General features: G+C 31.6%; 2 protein-coding genes across 4 annotated transcripts; both read right to left on the reverse strand.

Annotated features, from left to right (window-relative positions):
- Positions 1-1,029: 1,029 nt before the first annotated feature.
- On the reverse strand, positions 1,030-5,392 carry LOC137822735 (SUN domain-containing protein 4-like). The gene is made up of 4 exons (XM_068627720.1): positions 4,974-5,392; positions 2,973-4,288; positions 2,781-2,866; positions 1,030-1,365 (listed from the first exon to the last, which is right to left on the reverse strand). Exons 1-4 carry the CDS (start codon positions 5,173-5,175, stop codon positions 1,119-1,121), a joined length of 1,851 nt encoding a protein of 616 aa, XP_068483821.1. The 5' UTR covers positions 5,176-5,392; the 3' UTR covers positions 1,030-1,118.
- A 1,004-nt stretch (positions 5,393-6,396) lies between these two features.
- LOC137819775 (molybdenum cofactor sulfurase) lies at positions 6,397-17,821 on the reverse strand. 3 transcript variants are annotated; one of them, XR_011082412.1, is made up of 23 exons: positions 17,570-17,821; positions 17,361-17,459; positions 17,179-17,237; positions 16,525-16,685; positions 15,771-15,922; positions 15,575-15,701; positions 15,218-15,323; positions 15,090-15,135; positions 14,556-14,594; positions 14,326-14,482; positions 13,280-13,382; positions 12,725-12,841; positions 12,491-12,568; positions 12,213-12,314; positions 11,844-11,916; positions 10,024-10,134; positions 9,752-9,816; positions 9,162-9,313; positions 8,695-8,772; positions 8,540-8,594; positions 7,461-7,600; positions 6,787-6,897; positions 6,397-6,699 (listed from the first exon to the last, which is right to left on the reverse strand). XR_011082412.1 is itself a non-coding variant. In XM_068623760.1 (22 exons), the coding sequence occupies exons 1-22, from the start codon at positions 17,688-17,690 to the stop codon at positions 6,592-6,594; spliced, it is 2,454 nt and encodes an 817-aa protein (XP_068479861.1). In that variant the 5' UTR covers positions 17,691-17,821; the 3' UTR covers positions 6,397-6,591. The 3 variants fall into 3 exon arrangements, 2 of the variants coding, with proteins under 2 accessions (XP_068479861.1, XP_068479860.1); XM_068623760.1 differs by having other exon boundaries at positions 8,540-8,772; positions 14,326-14,476; XM_068623759.1 differs by having other exon boundaries at positions 8,540-8,772.
- Between the last annotated feature and the right edge of the window lie 2,494 nt (positions 17,822-20,315).

Here is a 20,315-nt window from a genome sequence, read left to right on the forward strand (position 1 = left end):
TTTTGGTCTCCTCAACTTTTCTCCTTACATTTTCGTTATTCTCAAATTTGGTCATGTTTTTTTTTCTCATTCAAATAGGCTTTTGTAAAATTTTCATTTTCTTATGCCATAATGATGATGTTAAATTTTTACTTTAGTGCATAATGCGATTTTTGTAGTATGGATGCACAAATTTATCTTTATTTGGATAAAAAGTTGATTTGAGATTAAAGTTGGAAGATAAATGATTGAGATTTGGTCCGCAAAAACGGAGTTGTCTATGTATTTAAGGCTGTGGCGGATTTTTGCTTTCTCCACCACCATTGTTGCCTTGCAAGAAAGAATGCATTTCCAAAAACATTATTCTGCAAAGCATATATATGTTTTGGAAAGTTTTTTTTGAAAATCTTGTTCCATAATGTTTATTCTTAAAAATTCTATTATGGAAATAATATATTTTGATAATTTTATTTCGGAAAGTGTTTTGAAATATTTTTCGAAATGAGGAATTTGGAAGTTGCTTTAGTAAAGACTAAAATGACTATTTTGAAAATTGTGGCAATTTGCCAAAAAACTGTGGGAGTGCATGAAGTAAAAGCCACAATGGCTTTCTTGTTGAAAAGATAACTTTTTTTTGTCAATCATCCCATCATCTCTAGGTTCTTATTGTATTTTTTAACAATTTAATATATATATATATATATATATATATATATATATATATATAATTTAATCATAAAATTTGAAGTTTGAATCAAGTTATAAGTGGAGGTGCAATTGGATGCGATGAGCACGACAGTTTCATATAAAGATAGTATTAATCGATATGTTAATTAAGAATTTAGAACTTATGCGAGGCACTTAAGAGGGAAAATGTCACTTAGCTTACGATCCATGAAGATATATTGTAGGATAAACAAGCCATTGAACTTAAATATTTCGCAAGAAAAACACCCCTAATAATGTAAACGTTAATTCATTGATTAATTGCATCACTTCCTCTATACTAGCTTTAAATAGTAATGCAAGAGAGAAAGAATAATCAAGAGCTTCGAAAAAGGTTTCTGTATCTGTATTGAAGGAGGCAACAGAATCACCAAGCATCTCCACCAGTTAACTAATATTTAAAAAATGGACTATCACAAAATTAATATTAAAATAATAATGATACAATTCAATAATAGGAGAAGCCAGGAAGAGCTAAGGGCACAAAAATTCCTAGAATAAGCTGTTGTATTAACACTTAGTACTCTATAGACACTTGTAGCCACATCTAGAGAAAGCCGAAATATAACAAGCAATAAAAAAATACAACACACTAAAAACACCACTGCACCCTTGTTTTCTAAAGATGCTTGCTTCCTCCTTACTTCATCAACCTCGGACCTGAATTATTATTGGGAATAAATCAGAGCCCAATGAACTCAATAATTAATAACATCCTTGAAGGAAAATAAAATAATCTTCATGCTTTCATAATCAAAGAGCAAGTACAAAGCATAGGTAAGGTCCAAAAACAAACAATATATACATGAAAATCATTAAACAAAAACCAATTTACAAGAAAAAAAATAATTAATTGTTATATTAATTAAATTAGATACTATTTTAAAAATTAAAAAAATTATTGATTTCTATTATTAATAAATGATTTTTAAATTGGTATTTAATTAGCTACTAAATTTTTTGCTATCAAATTTAAAATTTAAATAGTTGATAGTTAGAACCTTGATAGCTAAATAAATACCAATTTAAAAATTATTTATCAATAATAAAAATTAATTTAGAAAACAATAATTTTTGTAGTCTCTAAAATAGTATTTAATTAGCAACTAATTATTTTTAGTGTTTAAAAATAGTTTCTATTTAATAATTTTCTAGTACTGATAATATATAATTTTTCTTCATTTTTTTTTATCTATGGCATATATTATGTTTATTCCCATGATCAAGTTCTTCATAATCTGAGTATTGTCATAAATATAATTTGTTGTATAAAATGTTCATGTTCCCATTTGGTTGGTCTTTATTAGATGACCTCTTCATGATAAATAATAATATTGCCAAATCTAAGTTGGTTTTGTGGTTTGACTTCGAATTGGTTTTAGATCCAAACCATGCCTACCCTTTAGAGTATAATCATTTCATTAGTATAATAGGTTTTCATCTAGTTTTTTCTTAGAATTCTTTATAAATAGATATAGTCTACCGTTTTTGTTAACATATGGATTTTGGTCTAGTCTCCTCATTTATTTATTTTTTTCTTTCTCTTTTCTATTTCAATAATAATATGTGATGACATATGATTGTTGTTACTTGAAGTATCACACTAGCTAAGATGTCAAATTGCATAGTAATGCCTAATATGAAAGCTTTTATATATATAAAAAATGAATTACAAGTCTTTCTCTCTCTACATATATGTACACACACATATATGTACACACATATATATATATATATATCGGGTATATAAATAATTAACATCTAAAAGTATTTATGTTTAAACAGATCAAGTCACAAGACTAAAACACAGTTAAAAGTAGCAAGTCATATAATTCTAAAATTTTATTCTATACAGCAGATTATTGATAGACAGAATTAAAAAATTTATCTTCTTTTTATCGAAAACAGTAATTATAGTTTAGTACTCTCACTAAACTTTTTCCCTTAATTGTCATAAATATTCAACTTCTCTACTATTTTAAAGATACCCTCAAAGTGAACTGATTACTAAATCTGAACTAGCTCTTACATTCCTATAATACAAACTACAGAAAACTAGTACCATAAACTCTCACCTCAAAACAGCATTGTCCCTGAGTAGATGATTCAACTGCATGGAAATATGGGACTTCCAGGATTTGAGCTCACTAGCCTCTTTTGCCTGCAAGGTCAACAAATAATTTGAAAAATGAATAAAATGTAGATTAATAATATTTTTATCAAATTAAACACATGTGCTAACAATATTTAGGATAGATTTAACATACTATAGCATCCTGCTGGTCAATGAGATTCCTAATGTTTTCTTTGATCTTCTGTATATGTATATCTTTTCCTCCCATGTCTTTGCTGTACTCTTTGAAAATATTGACATATCTAGAATTCAAGTCATCCATATAATGCTCCAAAACAAACAAATTTAAGTCCAAAGCTCGAACTTTCTGCATCAGAATCTTGAGAACCGTATCCCCAGGCATCCGGCCAACTTGTTGACGGGTTTCTTCAACCGGATCAGGAATGTTACTGTTTACTTTCTCATGATTTGAAGAAGAGATATCTGAAGCAGGATCAGAATTAGTCCCTCCAAAAGCATTTTGATGAACATCTTCAGTTTCTGCAGGAGTAGGATGGTGTGGTGATACTGTTCTTTTATCAGTATTACCCTCTCCAGGAGCTAATAGATTATCCTGAGTGTTTATCAAATCCTCCAGCATCCTCTCAACAGCATCCACACCATAAACTTCAACTACACTTAGAGTGCAATAAAATTCAGAAGCATAGTGACTTTGAAGATTTAGCTTTAAATATCTCACCCATTTTGGTTCCTGAAGAACAAACCTTTGAGCATGCCTTACATTCGAGGCAGTGAAATTCCCAAGGAAAACCCATTCATCTGTTGGAAAGCTCAGACTGCCAAAAAGTTCAAAAGCTTTTAAATTGGAAGAATGATGCTCAAAATTAGCTATTTCTATTGTATCTACTAAGGTTTCTTCGGAGATTTCTATAATGACAAATTTCTCTTCAACAGAACATGGATTTCGAAGATACTTATCTTTGTCTCTGCTTAAGATATTAGAGGCACCTTTGGCTTCTTTGTTAGAGCCTAAAACTTTTGCTCCCTTTGAGGCTGAAGCATAATTGTATTCTTCACCACCTGGCTCCACTCTATGCATTACCCTTACAGATGAACCATTGCCAGATTTAACTTTGGAACTAATTGCTCTACTCTTAAATTCATCGAGACCAAGAGGCACAGACCAAGATAAATGATCAGATTTTTGCACATCATCTTCGAGTCTGACCGAAAAATTACCATTCTCAACTTCATGTACCTCTGTAATGGGAGTATCACAATATTGCTTATTACAAGTACCAGGTTCAGCATAATCGTGTGTTTCTTCATTGGGGAGTGACTCAGAAACAAATCCATTGGGCTGGACATCTTCAGATTGTAAAGCCTCAGGAGGAATGTAAGCAATAATTTCTTCTACCAAATCTTTCTCTGCAGTATCAGGGCTCTTACACTGTCCGAGCTTATCTTCCTTCCAATTCGGTAAAGGAACTGAATATTCTTCAGACCCATCTACATCCATACATAATAAACTGACTAATAAGAACATAGATCATGCACCATGAATCTGCAGTTGAATATTATCATGTTGAAATATGGTAAGAAAGGAGTGGGTAGGGGCTGATTCTCCCTGCACCTTTTCAATTCAAATCTGCACCCAATGCACTGAAGTGAAATGTCCTTTTTGCTTATAATAATTTAAAAAAATTTGCCTTCCAAATATTTATATTTGTAAGTCAAATCAAAAGGTTCTGAACTAATGTCACTTCCGGATTTCGCTATCCAAAAGCTTACTTGACCACCATAAATGACTTTCTGGACATGGAAATCCGGAAATCATAACTCACTTCCTCAATTAAAAACTTAAATGAAACACAAAAATGAACTTCCGGATTTGGATATCTAAATCCGGAGTATATAACAACCATTTCAGGATTTCTGCAACCGTAAGAAAAAATTAAGCTAATGTGGGTTTTAAATTTTATGTGGGGTGCATGTCTTAAATGATATGGTGCAGGGAGAAATTGCCGTGGTAGGTTGTGAGGTTTCGTACAATTTACTAGGGTTTTGGGATCCTAAAAGAGAAGGATTTGGTGAATTGGTGTTTGTGGGTCAGTTCCAAATCCTAAACCGAACAGAGTATGATTCATTCCATTCCATTAATGCAAAAAGAAAAGAAATTGATTGATATACTTGCCTGTGGGAGTGGGGGTGTAACCGTGACCGCGAGAGATCCATGAGCTTAAGAGGAAGATTAGAGTCCACAAAAGAAAAAGGAAAGAGAGGGAAACTGCATACCCAGAAGCAGTTTTAGCTTCTGTTGTTGTTGTTCTTGTTGTTGTTGTGGTTTTCGTTCTTCTTCTTCTTCTTTGGAGAAGAGCTTCACGTGATGTCTGCATTGCAATTGCAATTGCACACGCAGATGCACATGAGTGTCTGTGCTCAGCACAACAACTGCATCAAATTCCCTCTCTGCCACCTTTAATAGTTGAACAACATTCAATTCATTCTATTGAGATCAGAAAAGGAAAGAAATAGGGATCTTATCTGAGTTGGGGTTTTGAAGAAGGGAACTCTGTTTTTGCAAATCAAAATTTAGAAAGAGAAGAACCAAACAATTATAAGTCTTTATTATTCAATTTCTACAGCCTGTCACTGTAAATTTTTTAATTATCTATTAATTAGATGTGATTTTAAAAATAATTAAACTTTTTAATACTTTAAGGTTCATTAACAGTTAAAATAAGATAAATTACATGAGAGGTTATTGGATGATAATTAAGTTATGATAGATTGAGTTAGGATAACTAAAATTTTAATTTTCTTGAGCTTATATGTGGAACTTTTGTTCATAAAAGTATTCTAGTGTACCAAGATTTTATGCTTTTTTTAATCATGTTTTATTTGTATAAAACTTCTTCACTAATTCTCTTCTATTGAACAAAATTTTAAATAACATTAAAATTGTTAACACTTTGTATATTTTTTTAAAAACTATCCTTAGTAAAGATGGGATATACCTTCTTTTCATTCTTCCCCTTAATTGCTTTTTATCCTATTAGATTCATCTTTTCATTTTGGTACTGTAGTAGATTAGGATACTATGAAAGATATATTATTATTATTATTACTAGTCTAGTAATAAATTTTTCTTACTAATTACTAGCAAAAATATATGCATTTTATTCATATTTTGAAATGTTGTTTCCAAAATGAAAATTACAATTTACAATTCTATAATTCACAATTACAGTTTCAATTTTTTTTTCAAAAAACAAAAATATATTTGGAAATATACTTTCTAGATCAACGCTTTTAGAATACGTTTTCTAGAACGTATTTTATAGTTTTCTGAGCACAATGTCAACCATTCACACTACTCCATAAGACAAAATTGGTATTTCAAAAATTGTTATATTTTAAATTTAATTTAATATTTTTTTTCCTAAATAAACTATAACACTTATCTATTATTATTCAACTTGGTCCATCTATTTTTTTAAAGAGAAAAACTTTAACCGTTGCACTTACATCCAATCTCATTAAATATTTATTTTTATTGATCTTAAAACCATTTAACTAAATTTAAAATAAAAATTATAAATCAAAGATAGAAAGCATTCATTGTCAACATTTTTTCTTCATGTAGCATGGTATTCTTTATTGTTTTTTTTTCTTCGGTTTTCAGTATACATCATTGCAAAATTTATTACGAATATTCGTTTTTCTGACAATGTTCATTCTCACATTACATGAAGATTAAAAATACATTATACAACTTTTGAGTTTGAGATGAGTCTGCAGGAATTTGTGTTTTAATCTGGATGTATATCTTGCCCCACATGAAGCCAGGAATCACCACCTTGTTGCTGCTCTCCATCAATACCAGCATATTTAAGTAATATGCCAAACAAAATCTTTCCCTGTTTTGATATATTTATCTTAGAACAGTGATGCATCAAGAAAATGAAATACATATTACTGAATTCTAGCAACAAAACAAGGCCAACCTTTACTCTTCTGTAGGATGCTAAAGTTGTCAAAGGTTCATTTGACTTTTGCACTTGTCCCGAATTTAGTGTAAGGTTGATTAATTGGCATCGGTTACAGCCCCCTAGCGACTGATATCAAATTAAAAAAATTCAGCAGAACAATTACTTTCTCTTTTATCTCAGTCTTATATTTTTTGTAATTAGGATGTTTAGGATTTCTCCAAGCTATTTCTTATAAAGAACTCATAGTTACGGGGAATCAGTAATAACACATAATAATAATAATAATAATAATAAGTAAGAACAAACTTTATCTTAGAAGTCAATTTTGTAGGAGGGTTAAATTAAACTTAAATTTCATCTTTTTTTCTTTTTAAAATGATATTAGAGACATTTAAAACTTATCCTAATAAGGTATTGAGTCTTGTGGCACTTTCCTAGTTTCACATCCGAGATATCCACTTCTCGCTATGAGGGGTATGTTGAAGAAACCCACATCAAATAGAGATATGGTCAAATTATAGTATATATTTGAGTCCAAATATCATCTTATAAGGTATTTGCTCAAATAGATACCATAAATCAATGCAAGTAGCGTAGTTCAAGGTTAGTCAAAAGGGTTATCTACTATGTCAAATTTCTCAATAATAAGAATTGTTCTATCAGACCATGTAAAGGTTATTTGAACTTACACTGAAATACTTATTTCCAATCCTAATGTCCCTCCATCCATCTTCAGCATAAGGCCTACCTCCAGACACCACAAGATTGGGACGAAACCTACTTGCACTGACTTTCGCTATTGCTCTTCCAGATATGCCCTTCTGTACATCTATGAACATCATTACAGTTAGGAAACATTTAATATTCCAAAATATTGGGGTTGAGAGACTAAAACCAATACAACAGTTTGACTAGAATATGAGAACTTCAATATTATTTTTACTGGAATAATCTGTATTTGATTTCAACATTTATAGGATAGCTGATAAAATCTAGCCTCATATTTACATATAACAAATCCACTATACTAACTAAAGGAAATAAAGGAAAAGAAGAAATAAAAGGTATACAAGGAAACAATATTTGTACAACATGAATGGATATTTATCATTCCTAGCATGTTAATAAGCTCTCAGCAGCCTTTCACAGGAAGTCTCTGAGCTTTGTCCTATCATGCAATTATGTGGAGTACTAATAGTACATTTAATTTTGCAAAGAATCTTCCAAGGGACTTTATATTTTATTAAAGTCATCAAGTCTGATGTATTACTTGTGGTATGGTACTTCCAAGGATCTTATCAGTTAGACCCTTCCTTTCAATGTGGTTAAGCTTTCTTTCTACCCTTTAAGGTTCAAATGTGTTATTTGACGTCTAGTCTCAAACAGTCTAGACATATTGAATGACTGTGTTTGGATGATAAAAAATGAGATTATGTTTTGAAGTAATATTGGCTAATCAAACGTAATCAGAAAGTACATAAGATCTCACCATCCAATTTTAAATGTCTTTCTGCTTTGTTTATTATATTAAAATCTCTCAATTTTAAATGTCTTTCTGCTTTGTTTATTATATTAAAATCTCTTTTGCATTATTACGAATATCGAATAATCAAATCAATCAGAAACAAAGCAATCCAATATGCATCATGAACGAATTTTTTATAATTGCCAAATAGTTATTAAAATCTTCCATTACATTCTATAATGAAATTAAAACACAAAAGACAAGAACTGGTATATTATATCGAAAATGGGTACATCAGCATACCTGAGCTTAATCTTCTGTTTAGATCAGAAACACTTTCCTCAGATACAAGTAAGAACTGTGCTTCATTGGCAAAATTAAGTTTGTTGTTCATATCTCTACATGTGGCTGCACCTTTGATTTTTTTTAACAAAAAATCTCGATTGAAACTAGAATACCTTAACAAGGAGCAAGTTCTACCAATGGCTTCGCTAAACCATGCATTGGTCTCATTGTCATAACTATATACCTTGTACCTGTAAAAATAAAAATAATTCCAAGCATGAGAGACCAAAATAAAATTGAATCCGTATAACAATTTATTAACTTTCTAAATCTTACAATAGAATATCTTTAGCAATTACAACACAAAGTATTAAGATTCATGGGATACCCTTATATTCAATTAATCAAAGGCAGTGTATGTACCAAACTAATGAAATCACCCATAAGATACATAAAAATATTCATAATCAATTCCGAAGTGTATAGTAACTTACTCAGCTACTCAAAATTTATTCTCACAATCCCTAGAACTTTCTCAAGCATAATGATATATTTCCAAACGTATGTTCATCGATATCTTTGCAAAGTCCAATTTAATTAGTACACAGAGAAAACTAATTATGCATATAAGATTGTATACCTCTGACCATATAATTCAATCTCCTCTATAGCATCCTCATAAACTTCTGACTCAAGTGTAATTTGCAGTCTTTCTTTGCAAGATGGAGAATCTACAAACAAAATTCCCTGACTAAGGTCTATAAAGGTGCTTATAAAGCCCATTTCAGGAACCTACACAAAATTCAGATCAAACAAGTCAAAACTTAACAATAAAGCATCATCCACAAAAAGTAAAAACTGAGTAAACATGCAATAGAGACAGAGTTGGATAGAATATCATCGTTAAAAAAGACTTGTGCACATTCAGTCCTTCATTCATCTATAATAAAATTAAGAGTTTGAATTCAAAAGGTTCCCAAAGTCGTAAATATCTATCAACCATTCATTTTGGTTCATTTTAATCCATTGTTAATGGCATAAACTAACTCCCATGAGAAAAGAGTATCACTATTGTGAATTCACCTACACTTGATCTATTTTCATAAAGTCAATCAAACCGAAGCACCAAACCAAAACTGACAAAAAAGAAAGATTGCAATTCTCTAAGTGTGCATCCTGCATCCACAGATTATCTAAATTTAAAATCTTGTCTGCCATACAAAAGATTACCTTTTTCTGTGTAAGTATTTCACCGGTAAGGCTTCTAAGAATCCACTGGCGATCATGTGTCAGACCTGCACAAAATTTAAAGATATTGTTGTCAAAAGCTTAAGAAATTGTAGCTTGAAAAAAAATCAGAAAATATTAATTAAAATAGTTTTACTCCATAAGTGGAATGTTGTACTCTTTGTTAGTAATAAACTTAGTTTATAGACATAAATATCTCATTTAAGAGAAGCAAAATATCAAATTATAAATGTGTAAAATCAAGAAAAAAGTACCATTGCTGCTAAGAGGCCAACTCCTTGCACTGAAACCTCCGCATGATTTTATTGGATATACTGTAATTGATTTGAGATAATAACCAGTACGCACAAAACCATTCTCTAGACCTGCAGGTGATCAACTGAGTAAATGTTCATCTAAAACAATAAAAACAGAATTATACCGTGAAAATGTGCTACAAATTGATTATTAACAAATACAAATAAAAAAATTGAATTTGATATATGGCTCCACATGTTGAAATTTTTTGAGGAAGGATATTATCCCCTTTAGTGTCTGTTTCTTGAATGCAAATTCAAGAAGGATTTTGTAGAGGAAACATACAAGGATTCATTTCCCAAGGAAAGTGTATGAAGCAATGTAGACACAAGCTTTTTATATACAAAATCTAGTTCTTTTTCCAATAGATGGGTAAGCTACATAAATCAAATGACACCATCGTATCTATCCATAACTAATTCTTCAAAAAATTCATTTAATCTGGAACTCCTTTAGACGGTTTTCCTTAGACTATTTCACAGACTAACCCTACCTCTATTTATCCATTCATTTCTAGTATGGCATCACAGCCTATCTAGTTTTAATGTCAGGCCACTCACATGTCTAGTCATGTACCTTCATACTCCAATCCAGATGTCCATTCTTGGGTAGGGAGCGTCTTAAGATACCCCATATTTACTAGAAATAAGGCAAGATACCAGTTATAAAGTCTGAACCACCCCCAACCTCTCTTAACTACCTTTGGCATTGAGTTATGCCTAGTCCATTTCTAGCTGGCTGCATCAAGTATTGTGCATGAAAAAAACAGTTGGTTTACATGCTGTAGGATCCAAAATCAATGTCTTACACACAGATAGGCCCCAATTTCCAACACCATCTAACTTTTTTCTTGCATGAAATATTCAACCTGGAAGTTTTCCAGAAGTTGGAAACAACTTTGTGGCAAGTAGTGGTTGTGTTCTACTATTTGGCTTCCTTATTTTCTTTATCTCTAATAAGGTGCTTTTCCAATGATGTGTGACATTCTAATAATGACCTGGAAGGCCTGTTTGATAAGTTCCAATGGTTCTGATCTGATTTGGGACACACAACTATTTGGAGCCACATAGTGTTTTTTCCTTCTAATTGTCTGTTTTCTAGGGTGTTCCTTCTTGTGGTACTCTTCTTCTGTGCCTGTTTTGTAGTGGTTGCTTTCGGCACTTGCAGTTTTCTTCAATTTTCAATGGACTCAACACTAGAAATGTCGGAGAAGATAAATAAAATTCATGGAATCACAACGACCAATGTTGTACCCAGCCAAAAGATTGAGATGACTACTACTCATAAAGGAAAGAGCAGGCAACCCAGTACACGGGGCTACCACCAAGTGAGGTTTGGGGAGGGTAGATGTATGCAGCCTTACCCCCACAAGCAGACAGGTTATTTCCACCATTTGAGCCCATGACCTCCAAACACAAGGCAACAATTTACCATTGTGCCAAGCCTTGCCCTCGCATAAAAGAAAAATAATCAACAGCTCAAAATCTTTGATATCAGTTAAACAGACTTCCTAAAGATATTATTAGAAGACCCACATAAATATTTACTGGTGAGAATATCTTACTGAAAATTGTTAAGCAAGCATACTAAGTAGCTGCATTAAAGTATGCACTATATTCATGTACCAAATCTGTTTGTGCCTTTTCATGTGGGAAGGAGAGTAGCAAAAGTACAAATGCAATAAAAGTGCAAGTCCTTGTCATTTAACAGACATAACCAACAAGACGTGAATTCATCAACTACAAAGAATAAATTAATGTTAGAAAAGGAGGTTGACCTTCCATTTGATTTCCATGGTCAATGTGATTTTGAGGTGACACAAAGGAACTTGCAACAAAATCAACAAATTTCTGAAAATCAGAAGATAGACAATATAACAAAATTAGTTTTTTCAAATGGATAACCAAAATCTTGAGAAATGAACTTAATCCAACATCAAGCAGAATTAGAAATTCGCAATAACATAGTCTTTGATTTCCTATTGAAAAATGAACTTAATCGAACATCAATATGTTATCCCCTTTTCCATATTAAGAAAGTATAGGTTTACTCATGATAAAATAAAGAATGAATCCAGAACCAGATGAGCTACACAATGGTTCCAAATGTTGAACAAAAAATGCAAAATGATCCAAAGATTCCCAACCTTGGCATCCTCATATGTTGACATGTAGCCAAAGGATACTCTTACAGCACCAACAGGTTTACCATTGATTATATCATGATCATCCCAACAAATGTGGCCAGCCTGAATACAAAAAAATTTGTCATATGTCATACAATTTTTCTAAATTAAATTAAAATAGGGATGCTAAAGCATCACCATACATTCTATAACCCTAACTAGGTTGCCACTATAGAAGTATGTTATATAATACACAAACATCATTGGTTGATAGTAAGTAAAATAATATGTAGAAATACCTCAGTATTTGAAATAAGATCCAGATGAGACAAGCCAAGGTATTTTGCACATGCACCTGGATTGCAGAAGCATCCTGTCTAAACAGATAGCCAGTGAAGATAAATAATCAGAATTAAATCAATAACCTTAATATAAAAGCATGGCAAAAATAAAAATAAACAATTAGTTTACTACCATGACTACGTGAATTTACAAAAAGAAAACAGTGACACGAAGAAGACTGTAATTAATACCCTTAGCTGAATAGCTGAAAGTGACGCCAGCTTTTCTACTTCACGATATCCATACCAAGAGCCATCTAGCCGTTTCAAGTTGAATGAAATTATTGATCCCATTTCATGATGCAATTTCTGGGTGAAAAATAAAAAAGTATTAATTGGTTCCATGATACTAAAGATGGATGTAGAGAATAAATGAAATTACAAGTGATCTGCTTGCTATATGTGCATTGTGTGTCTGATGAGTTGAATTTTATTTTCAAAACAATAACTAAAGTATATCATTTCCTATGTTGGTTTGCAGTGTTGTATTGGCTACCAAACGAAAAGGTATATCAAATATGAGAAACTATGAAATTCGTGCATGTTAGTTAATCCTTTGGTGCTTATTTGTACAATTATAAAGACTTGAGTCTATGATCTTTTAAAGTGGTTGTTCATTCATTTAGAATACAAAATACTTTCTAAATTCTCTCTAAACTCCAATATAACTATTAAAGCACAAATAATTATAAATAAACAGTCCTTATTAAAGCTGTAAATATGACAAGAATTTGTGCACAAACTAACCTTTGAATTATGATGTCCGTAGAGGATGCAGACACTAGATCCATTGCCATGCCTCATGGCCAAAAGCATTTTCCTTGTATACAAGGCAAGAGATGCTATATGTCTACAAGGCAACAAATTTTTGCATGCTTTAAAAGATAAAAATTCAAATCAAACAATGTTGAAACAACTTAAAGCGAAAGATATTATAATAAATTACATTCAACAAGTTGGTGTGTTGAGATTCAACGTCAATTAGAGACATGTTACCAATGTAGTTCCTATAATGCTTAGGCAATCCTTGTTTTACAAATTATTTTTGTATGGTTGACTTAGACCCAAAAACCAAATTCTTAAACTTCGTAACACATCATAATACACTATACCAATTTAATACCCATTCATTGTGAACCTTTGCTCCCTCCTTTTCACCTTCCTTACCTACACCCAATAATATCAACAATCTCCACTTTGCATTCATGGGTTATCATTATGCAAAACACAAGAACACGGCGAAAAGAAATCTTCCCCTCTGTTATCGTAAATTTAAGATTGCTTTGAAGGATCTCCCTTTTGTTGGTATATGGCCCTTGAGATAACCAATAGAATATTCATCTTACAAATTATAAATAAGTACCAGATGCTTCAAATAAATATTATGTCTCCAAAACTATGTTGACAATCATGATCACATGCTTCTACAAAATCTTGAAATGTTTTATATTAAATTTTGTTTCTTGCAGCATTAGAACTGGTATTTAACCAACTTGTGATTAACCATGGTCCAAACATAGACATAGAATTTAACATTATTTCTGCAACAGTTTGATATTGTAATTAATTTGGATAGGATAATATTTAAGAGCCTCTGTTTACGTTTTGTTACATTATGCCTTCATAGTTTCAACGATATCAGATGCTTCGCCTGATATTGCTAAAGACAGTTTGATGGAGGACCATCCAATCCCCCATATACAAGAATAAAGACATAAGAATTGTCTGTATAAATAGTAGAATAGTCATGTATAGGACTTGTATTTTCAACTAGTTTATACAACTCTATATACCTTGATATTGCAGATACAGTTAGAGAAGAGAGGATTTTGAAGCCATGGCGGATAGATACTATGCTCAAGAATGAAACAGTTCCATCCTCAAACAGTTCCTCAATGCCTTCCCTTCTTTTAACAAAATCAATATCAGCAATGGATGCACTAACTGTTCCTGTGATAGGGTCCAACCAATCAAATAACCAAGTACAACCCGCAATGAGGCAAATAAATGCTAAGCCACAAACCTCCACTAAAATAATTCTTCTTCAGTAACATGGCAGCATCTGCAGTGTAAAAGAATAAATTAGTCAATGACAGAAAAACTTTTATAGAGTCAAATTAATAACCATGAGACACAAGTTTCATGCTTAAAGGGAAACAAGGGACAATTCATCAACAGAATTCACACAGAATAACATACAGTGAATTAATACAACATAATCATCTTGAGATATAAAATACCAACATAGATGATTGTCCTTATTAGAGTTTTTAGGTATGAGAGAAAACAAAGAAAAGATTAACAGAAAGTGTATTGTATTGTGATACATTCGAGTGAGAAATAAATTTCAGATTTAGTACCCATTTAGTGTTGTAAGTTAGTTAGGTAGCTAGTGAGCTGTTAACTAACTGCTTCTAATAGTACTATAAATAATAATGATGTATTGTTATACATGAGTGAGAAATAAATTCCAGATTTAGTACCCATATCTCTTGTTCTCTTTCTGTTTTTTGAGTGTGCTTAGTGTGCATTCTAACAGTTGAAATCAGTAGCTTACCATTTCGAACAATGAGAGCTCCAAGCCCAGTTGGGTAGCCAAAAAGCTAACAGAAATGCAGAAAGAAAAAACTTTAGTTCTCAAAGTAGTCCTTCGTCAAAATAAAATTAAAATATATACTCTTGTACCTTGTAAAATGAGATAGCAACAAAATCAGCAGGATACTTGGACAAATCAGGCGGCACAGTAGCACATCCCTTTGCAGCATCAATTAAGACCATCCATTGCCCATTTCTTGTGAAAAAACAATACAAAAGTAAACAAATATAAAATCATCGATGCTTCATGCTTTAGAGAATTTCAGAAGATAAATAAAATGTTCTCTCTCTCCATATATATAGACAAACATTGCACACAAAAAGAGAGAGTGGCTTAAAGAAAACAACAGCCCATTGTTTGCTTCTTTCGGAAAAAAAAGGGTAAGCAAATATGCAAATATCTATGCCCTATTGAAGGAGTCAATAAGACAGAATGATGTATATTACTTGCAAACTGAAGAAATTCCCAAGCTCTTGCTTGAGTCTTCCTTGATAATCTTCACCAAGTCTAGACCAAATCTCAACCCAGAGAAATTGCACTCGGAGGGAAAGGCAAACAAATTATACACATCACCTGCATTGAACAAACAGATATAATAAACCATCTAAAGCCCAGAAACATATCCATGACCTAAAGAGCTACCTGTTGGCTCTCCTTCTGGTGATCCAGCAACATTTCTCCTTTGAACCTGGTGTAGTGACATCTTTGTAGTAAGTGTGTCTCCTGTTATTCCAGGATGTATATCTTCTTCAATATCTACTGCAATGGCTGCTGCTCCATGAGCAAGAGCATATCTATACTAGTTAAGGAGGAATGCTGTTATTAATCATCTAATGTAGCAGAGCAATCACAATGGAACAAATTAAAAACATATTCACTTTTCAGAAAGTAAAGGAACATTTCACTAAAGCAGTGTTATTGCAAGAGAATATTATATTCAATAACAGTCAAAATGAAAAAATAAGACATTCTCTGAAGACAAACTCAAGAAAGTAAAAGAAAATCACTAAAAAAATTATATAAAATAGTCAAGTCCTCCTCAGGTCTTGTTGAACAGAAAAATGGTTTGAAAAAAAATGGAATTAGAGTCACATCAGGACCAAAAGAAACATCTTAATGACTTCCAAGACATCTAATGCCAAGATTCATCCCATTTTACTAAACTTAAATAAAGGCATTGTTTCATCAGTACAGCGATATATTGAACAGTAACTATCATGATAAATTCATCCCTTTTCCTTACAACAGCTCTGTGACAAGAAAGAGAACACTAGAATATCATGATGTCTTCTACCTCCATGTTGTAGAGCATTGTTAACCTTCATTATACAGAAGTTGGCCAAAGGTAATTGTTACAAAATTGAATAGCATATGATTTTTTAATCACGTAGGATACTCTCTTATCCCCAGAACACTATTATGATTCTCCATCGTATACATAAAACTACTGCTACGACTCCATGGAAAAGCCTCTCCAACCAGCTTCAGCGCTGCTGTTGCCCCAGAGGTAAATATACATGTGTATTCTTTAGGGGATGCGTTGCAGTAGTCAAGCACCTGCATGACCGATAGTTCAATAATCTGAGCAATTGTAGAAATTTCCAGAACAGATATAAAAAATGTACAAAAAAGAAACACCAGTAGCAACTTCCTAGTGAACAACTCCTAGTTGGACATACCTATTTGGGTGACCCAACATGGTCCATTCCAGTCAACCAAAGCAAGACAAAGTCAACCCAGGAAAATCAATTACGATCAATTTGCCATTGAACTTCATACTCTCTCATCTATCATCTATCTCAAATATAGACTAACAAATTCTTGCATAAAACATTAACTCTTACATATTTCTATCTAGTGGGCTTAACTCATATTTTCTGTATGTTTTTCCTTTGTATAAACATAACTCTATGTTCATCAGATTATTTTCTTTTTCTCTATTTTAATATTAACATTTACTTTTCACTACAAAAGTCAAATCTCAACATAATCATAATTCAATTGCAAAGAAGACAGTAAACATGCTTAATAATTAAAAATTTAGATATACCTGCTGGCGAGCATTCTTCACAATGTCAAGAGTTGCAGAACTGGAGTCACTTTGGCTATCTATATCAACGTTTAAGGAAATTTACTTCATAAAATCGGCGTCAACCAGCAATTAAGTAAAATCACTCTGCATGCAGTGTTAAGAACATTGAACTGTAAATATTATGAAACACATGAGGATACGAGGATTTCCGTATACGTTATTGGTGAGATCGTTGAAAACTGATTCCATTTGCAGGTCAGAGTACAGAGTTGCTCCAGCATGGTCCAAGTATACAAGATCTGTGAAAGCATGAAAACCAAAAATAAACAAAAGAAAATAAAAACAGAAACAGTTGAAGTAGATATTCGATGATTTTGATAGCGTTTGAAAGTGGAAGTATGAGTATGACCTTGAAGTTGTAATCTCTTGAATTGAGTAGCTCGAATTTGATCAATGGAGTTGGGAGCGTTAGGATAACCGTAATGTTCACCGAAATCTCTGAGGAATTGTTCTTTGCCACCGTCGCCCATCGAGTTGAGTGCTGGTGTTACACGGAACCGTAGAAAGAACCCGAACGAAGCTCCAAAGGCAAATAAACACAAGGGTGTCGCTTACAAGAGTTGATGGAAAACGATTGCAGAAACGTTTCTTCCGTGATAACGAATATATATATATATATATATATATATATATATATATATATATATATATATATATATATATATATATCCCAACACACTCACATGAAATGTCCATTTTACCCTTAATAATTTTAAACTTTTTCCTTCCAGATATTTATATCCGTAAGTCAAATTACAAAGTTTCGGATATACAAATCCAGAACTAATATGTGACTTCTGGATTTCACCATCCGGAAGCTTATTTGGACAACATAAATGACTTTCCAGATATCAAGATCCATAAACAAACATAAATGAGTTCCGAATCTTAATCCTCAGCACCATTTACAGTACACCATTCCGGATACAAAAATCCGGAACTCATAACTCACTTCCGGATATGACCATCCGGAAGCTTAAATGAAATATGAAAATAACCTTCCGAATTTCAAAATCCAGAATGTGTAAAAATGACTTCCGGATATTGAAATCCGTAAGCAAATGTGTGAAAAGGGGTAGAATGGGATTTTAAAATTTTTGTTGGGTGCGAGTCAAAATTGATTGGATGCGGGAAGCAATTGCCTATATACATATACCACGTCATGCGCCTTTTTTTGTACATCAAATGTTATGTTTATAAGCTTTTTCTTCCTCCACCCTCGTAATTGCTATATGTACCTCTGTAATGTTTAAAATAATCATTCTTCTTTCAGTAATTTGTATATATTACTTCTTCTAAAAATGTCTCAAAACATGTTTTCAGAACATATAAGAAACGCTTTCTCTAACAAGTTTTTCAGGATAAGTTTTTTGTAATAACTTTTCTCTAACATATGAAATGTTTTTCTTAGTACTACACTGCATAAACATTCATCTTCATTTGTGTAATTTTAAAGTTTTTTTTATTAATTTCGAGAATCCAAAAAAAACTAAAAAATGATATAATATTCACCAAACCCAACATTTTACTATTTTTTCTCTTTGTTCGCATGGTCTCTGATGTCTTCATAAAGAAGAAGACATAGTAGTAACGCAATGGTTGTAACACAACGAGTGAGGGTATTTTAGTCTTTTCATTAATAATATGGAGGTGTATATAGTAATTACGGGGTGGCAGAAGAAAAATTCTGCTTTAACAATGTTATATTATTGGTTAGAAAAATTTATCATCATAATGCTTGAGTGGATTATAACATATTTATTTAGTAGAATTTTCACTTTGAGAGAGAAACTATCCACATATCGTAGTAATATAATGCTTAGGCAAAAGAAAAATGAAAGTTAAGAAAAGTGAAAATTGTGTGTTTTGAGCATGATAAGTTGAAATTACATGTGTTGATGTGTTGAGTTGAGTGCTGAACATGTTTTATGCAGATTTAGACATCATTATGTAACTTGACATCTCAATTAAGTTGACACCTCAATTAATAACAATCATCTATTATCACATGAAAAAACTGATACATATTTCTCTTTATCTTCCATATACATTTACAAAGTTTTTATAAAAGTAGTTTTAGATTTCAGGAAAGCTTAGATTTTTTTACAACATTAATTCACTTCTACAAGTTATTATATTTGGTTTAATCTTCACTTTTCTTTATTTATATTTCAACAGTGCAATTTAGTTTTACGCACTCCTCTACTCTTTTTATGAAGTTCTAAATTTTTAGGGTTGATTTTCTAGTTTGATTTTTGTTCATTTGGTTGAGATTTGATTTTTTTATGATTCTAAATATTTGTATTTCAATGTTTTTTTTTTATATTGGATTTAGTTGAGATTTTTTATATTGGTTTTTATAGATTTGTTTGGTTAAATACTTTCAATTACATCATCGATTCAATTTATGTTTATGCAATTCTTTTTCCTAAGGTTAAAAATTCATGACTACAATTTGAATTGAATATTGTGGATTAAATCTAACTAATTAGTTGGAATAATGTATACATTTAATTTTGTGGTTATATATAGACCTGGAAATCGATGACATGCATGAATAAGGGAAAAAACTAGATAACTAACCATGTCTTTTTACATATAACTTTAATACCTTTGTTTTTTTAGTAATTAGAACTTCCAAAAGTTTTAAAATTATCAAATCCTTATTTAAAAATTTAAATTTCAATAATGATTAATGTTTATGGTGAACATATTATTAAACCTTAATTGTTACATGTATTTCATGTTATAAATTTGTTTAAGACATGTAGGTGACAAAACATTCATCAAAATACCACTTTGAACAAACATAAATGAAAAATAATTAACAATCACTTCATCTAAATATATTAATTCCAACAATAATCTGATTTTCTTAAGGATATTTGATTGCATCTAGAATATTCAATTTAAAAAAAAAATTCTCCAAACTCCATGGTTAATGTTCCAACGTGCACATTTGTCTTAATTATGGTTCTTTTCAATAATGTTCTTCCCAAAATGAGTGAATGGATATCTTATTTTTAACCAATTTCTCCTTTGAGGGTTTTTTTTTGCACCCAACAAATGAGAAATAGGGTAAAAGTTAAAAGTGT

The sequence above is a fragment of the Phaseolus vulgaris genome, chromosome 11, assembly GCF_000499845.2.
Source record: "Phaseolus vulgaris cultivar G19833 chromosome 11, P. vulgaris v2.0, whole genome shotgun sequence".
NCBI classification, from domain to species: Eukaryota; Viridiplantae; Streptophyta; class Magnoliopsida; order Fabales; family Fabaceae; genus Phaseolus; species Phaseolus vulgaris.

Coding starts and splice junctions, on each gene's coding strand:
- LOC137822735 (XM_068627720.1), bottom strand. CDS start 5,175: ATGCAGACATCACGTGAAGCTCTTCTCCAAAGAAGAAGAAGAAGAACG. Junction 2,867..2,972: donor TTGACCAGCAGGATGCTATA/GTATGTTAAATC, acceptor TTGACCTTGCAG/GCAAAAGAGGCTAGTGAGCT. Junction 1,366..2,780: donor AGGGACAATGCTGTTTTGAG/GTGAGAGTTTAT, acceptor ATAATAATTCAG/GTCCGAGGTTGATGAAGTAA.
- LOC137819775 (XM_068623759.1), bottom strand. CDS start 17,690: ATGGGCGACGGTGGCAAAGAACAATTCCTCAGAGATTTCGGTGAACAT. Junction 15,324..15,574: donor GGAATTTCTTCAGTTTGCAA/GTAATATACATC, acceptor TTTTTTCACAAG/AAATGGGCAATGGATGGTCT. Junction 9,314..9,751: donor AAATACTTACACAGAAAAAG/GTAATCTTTTGT, acceptor AATTTTGTGTAG/GTTCCTGAAATGGGCTTTAT.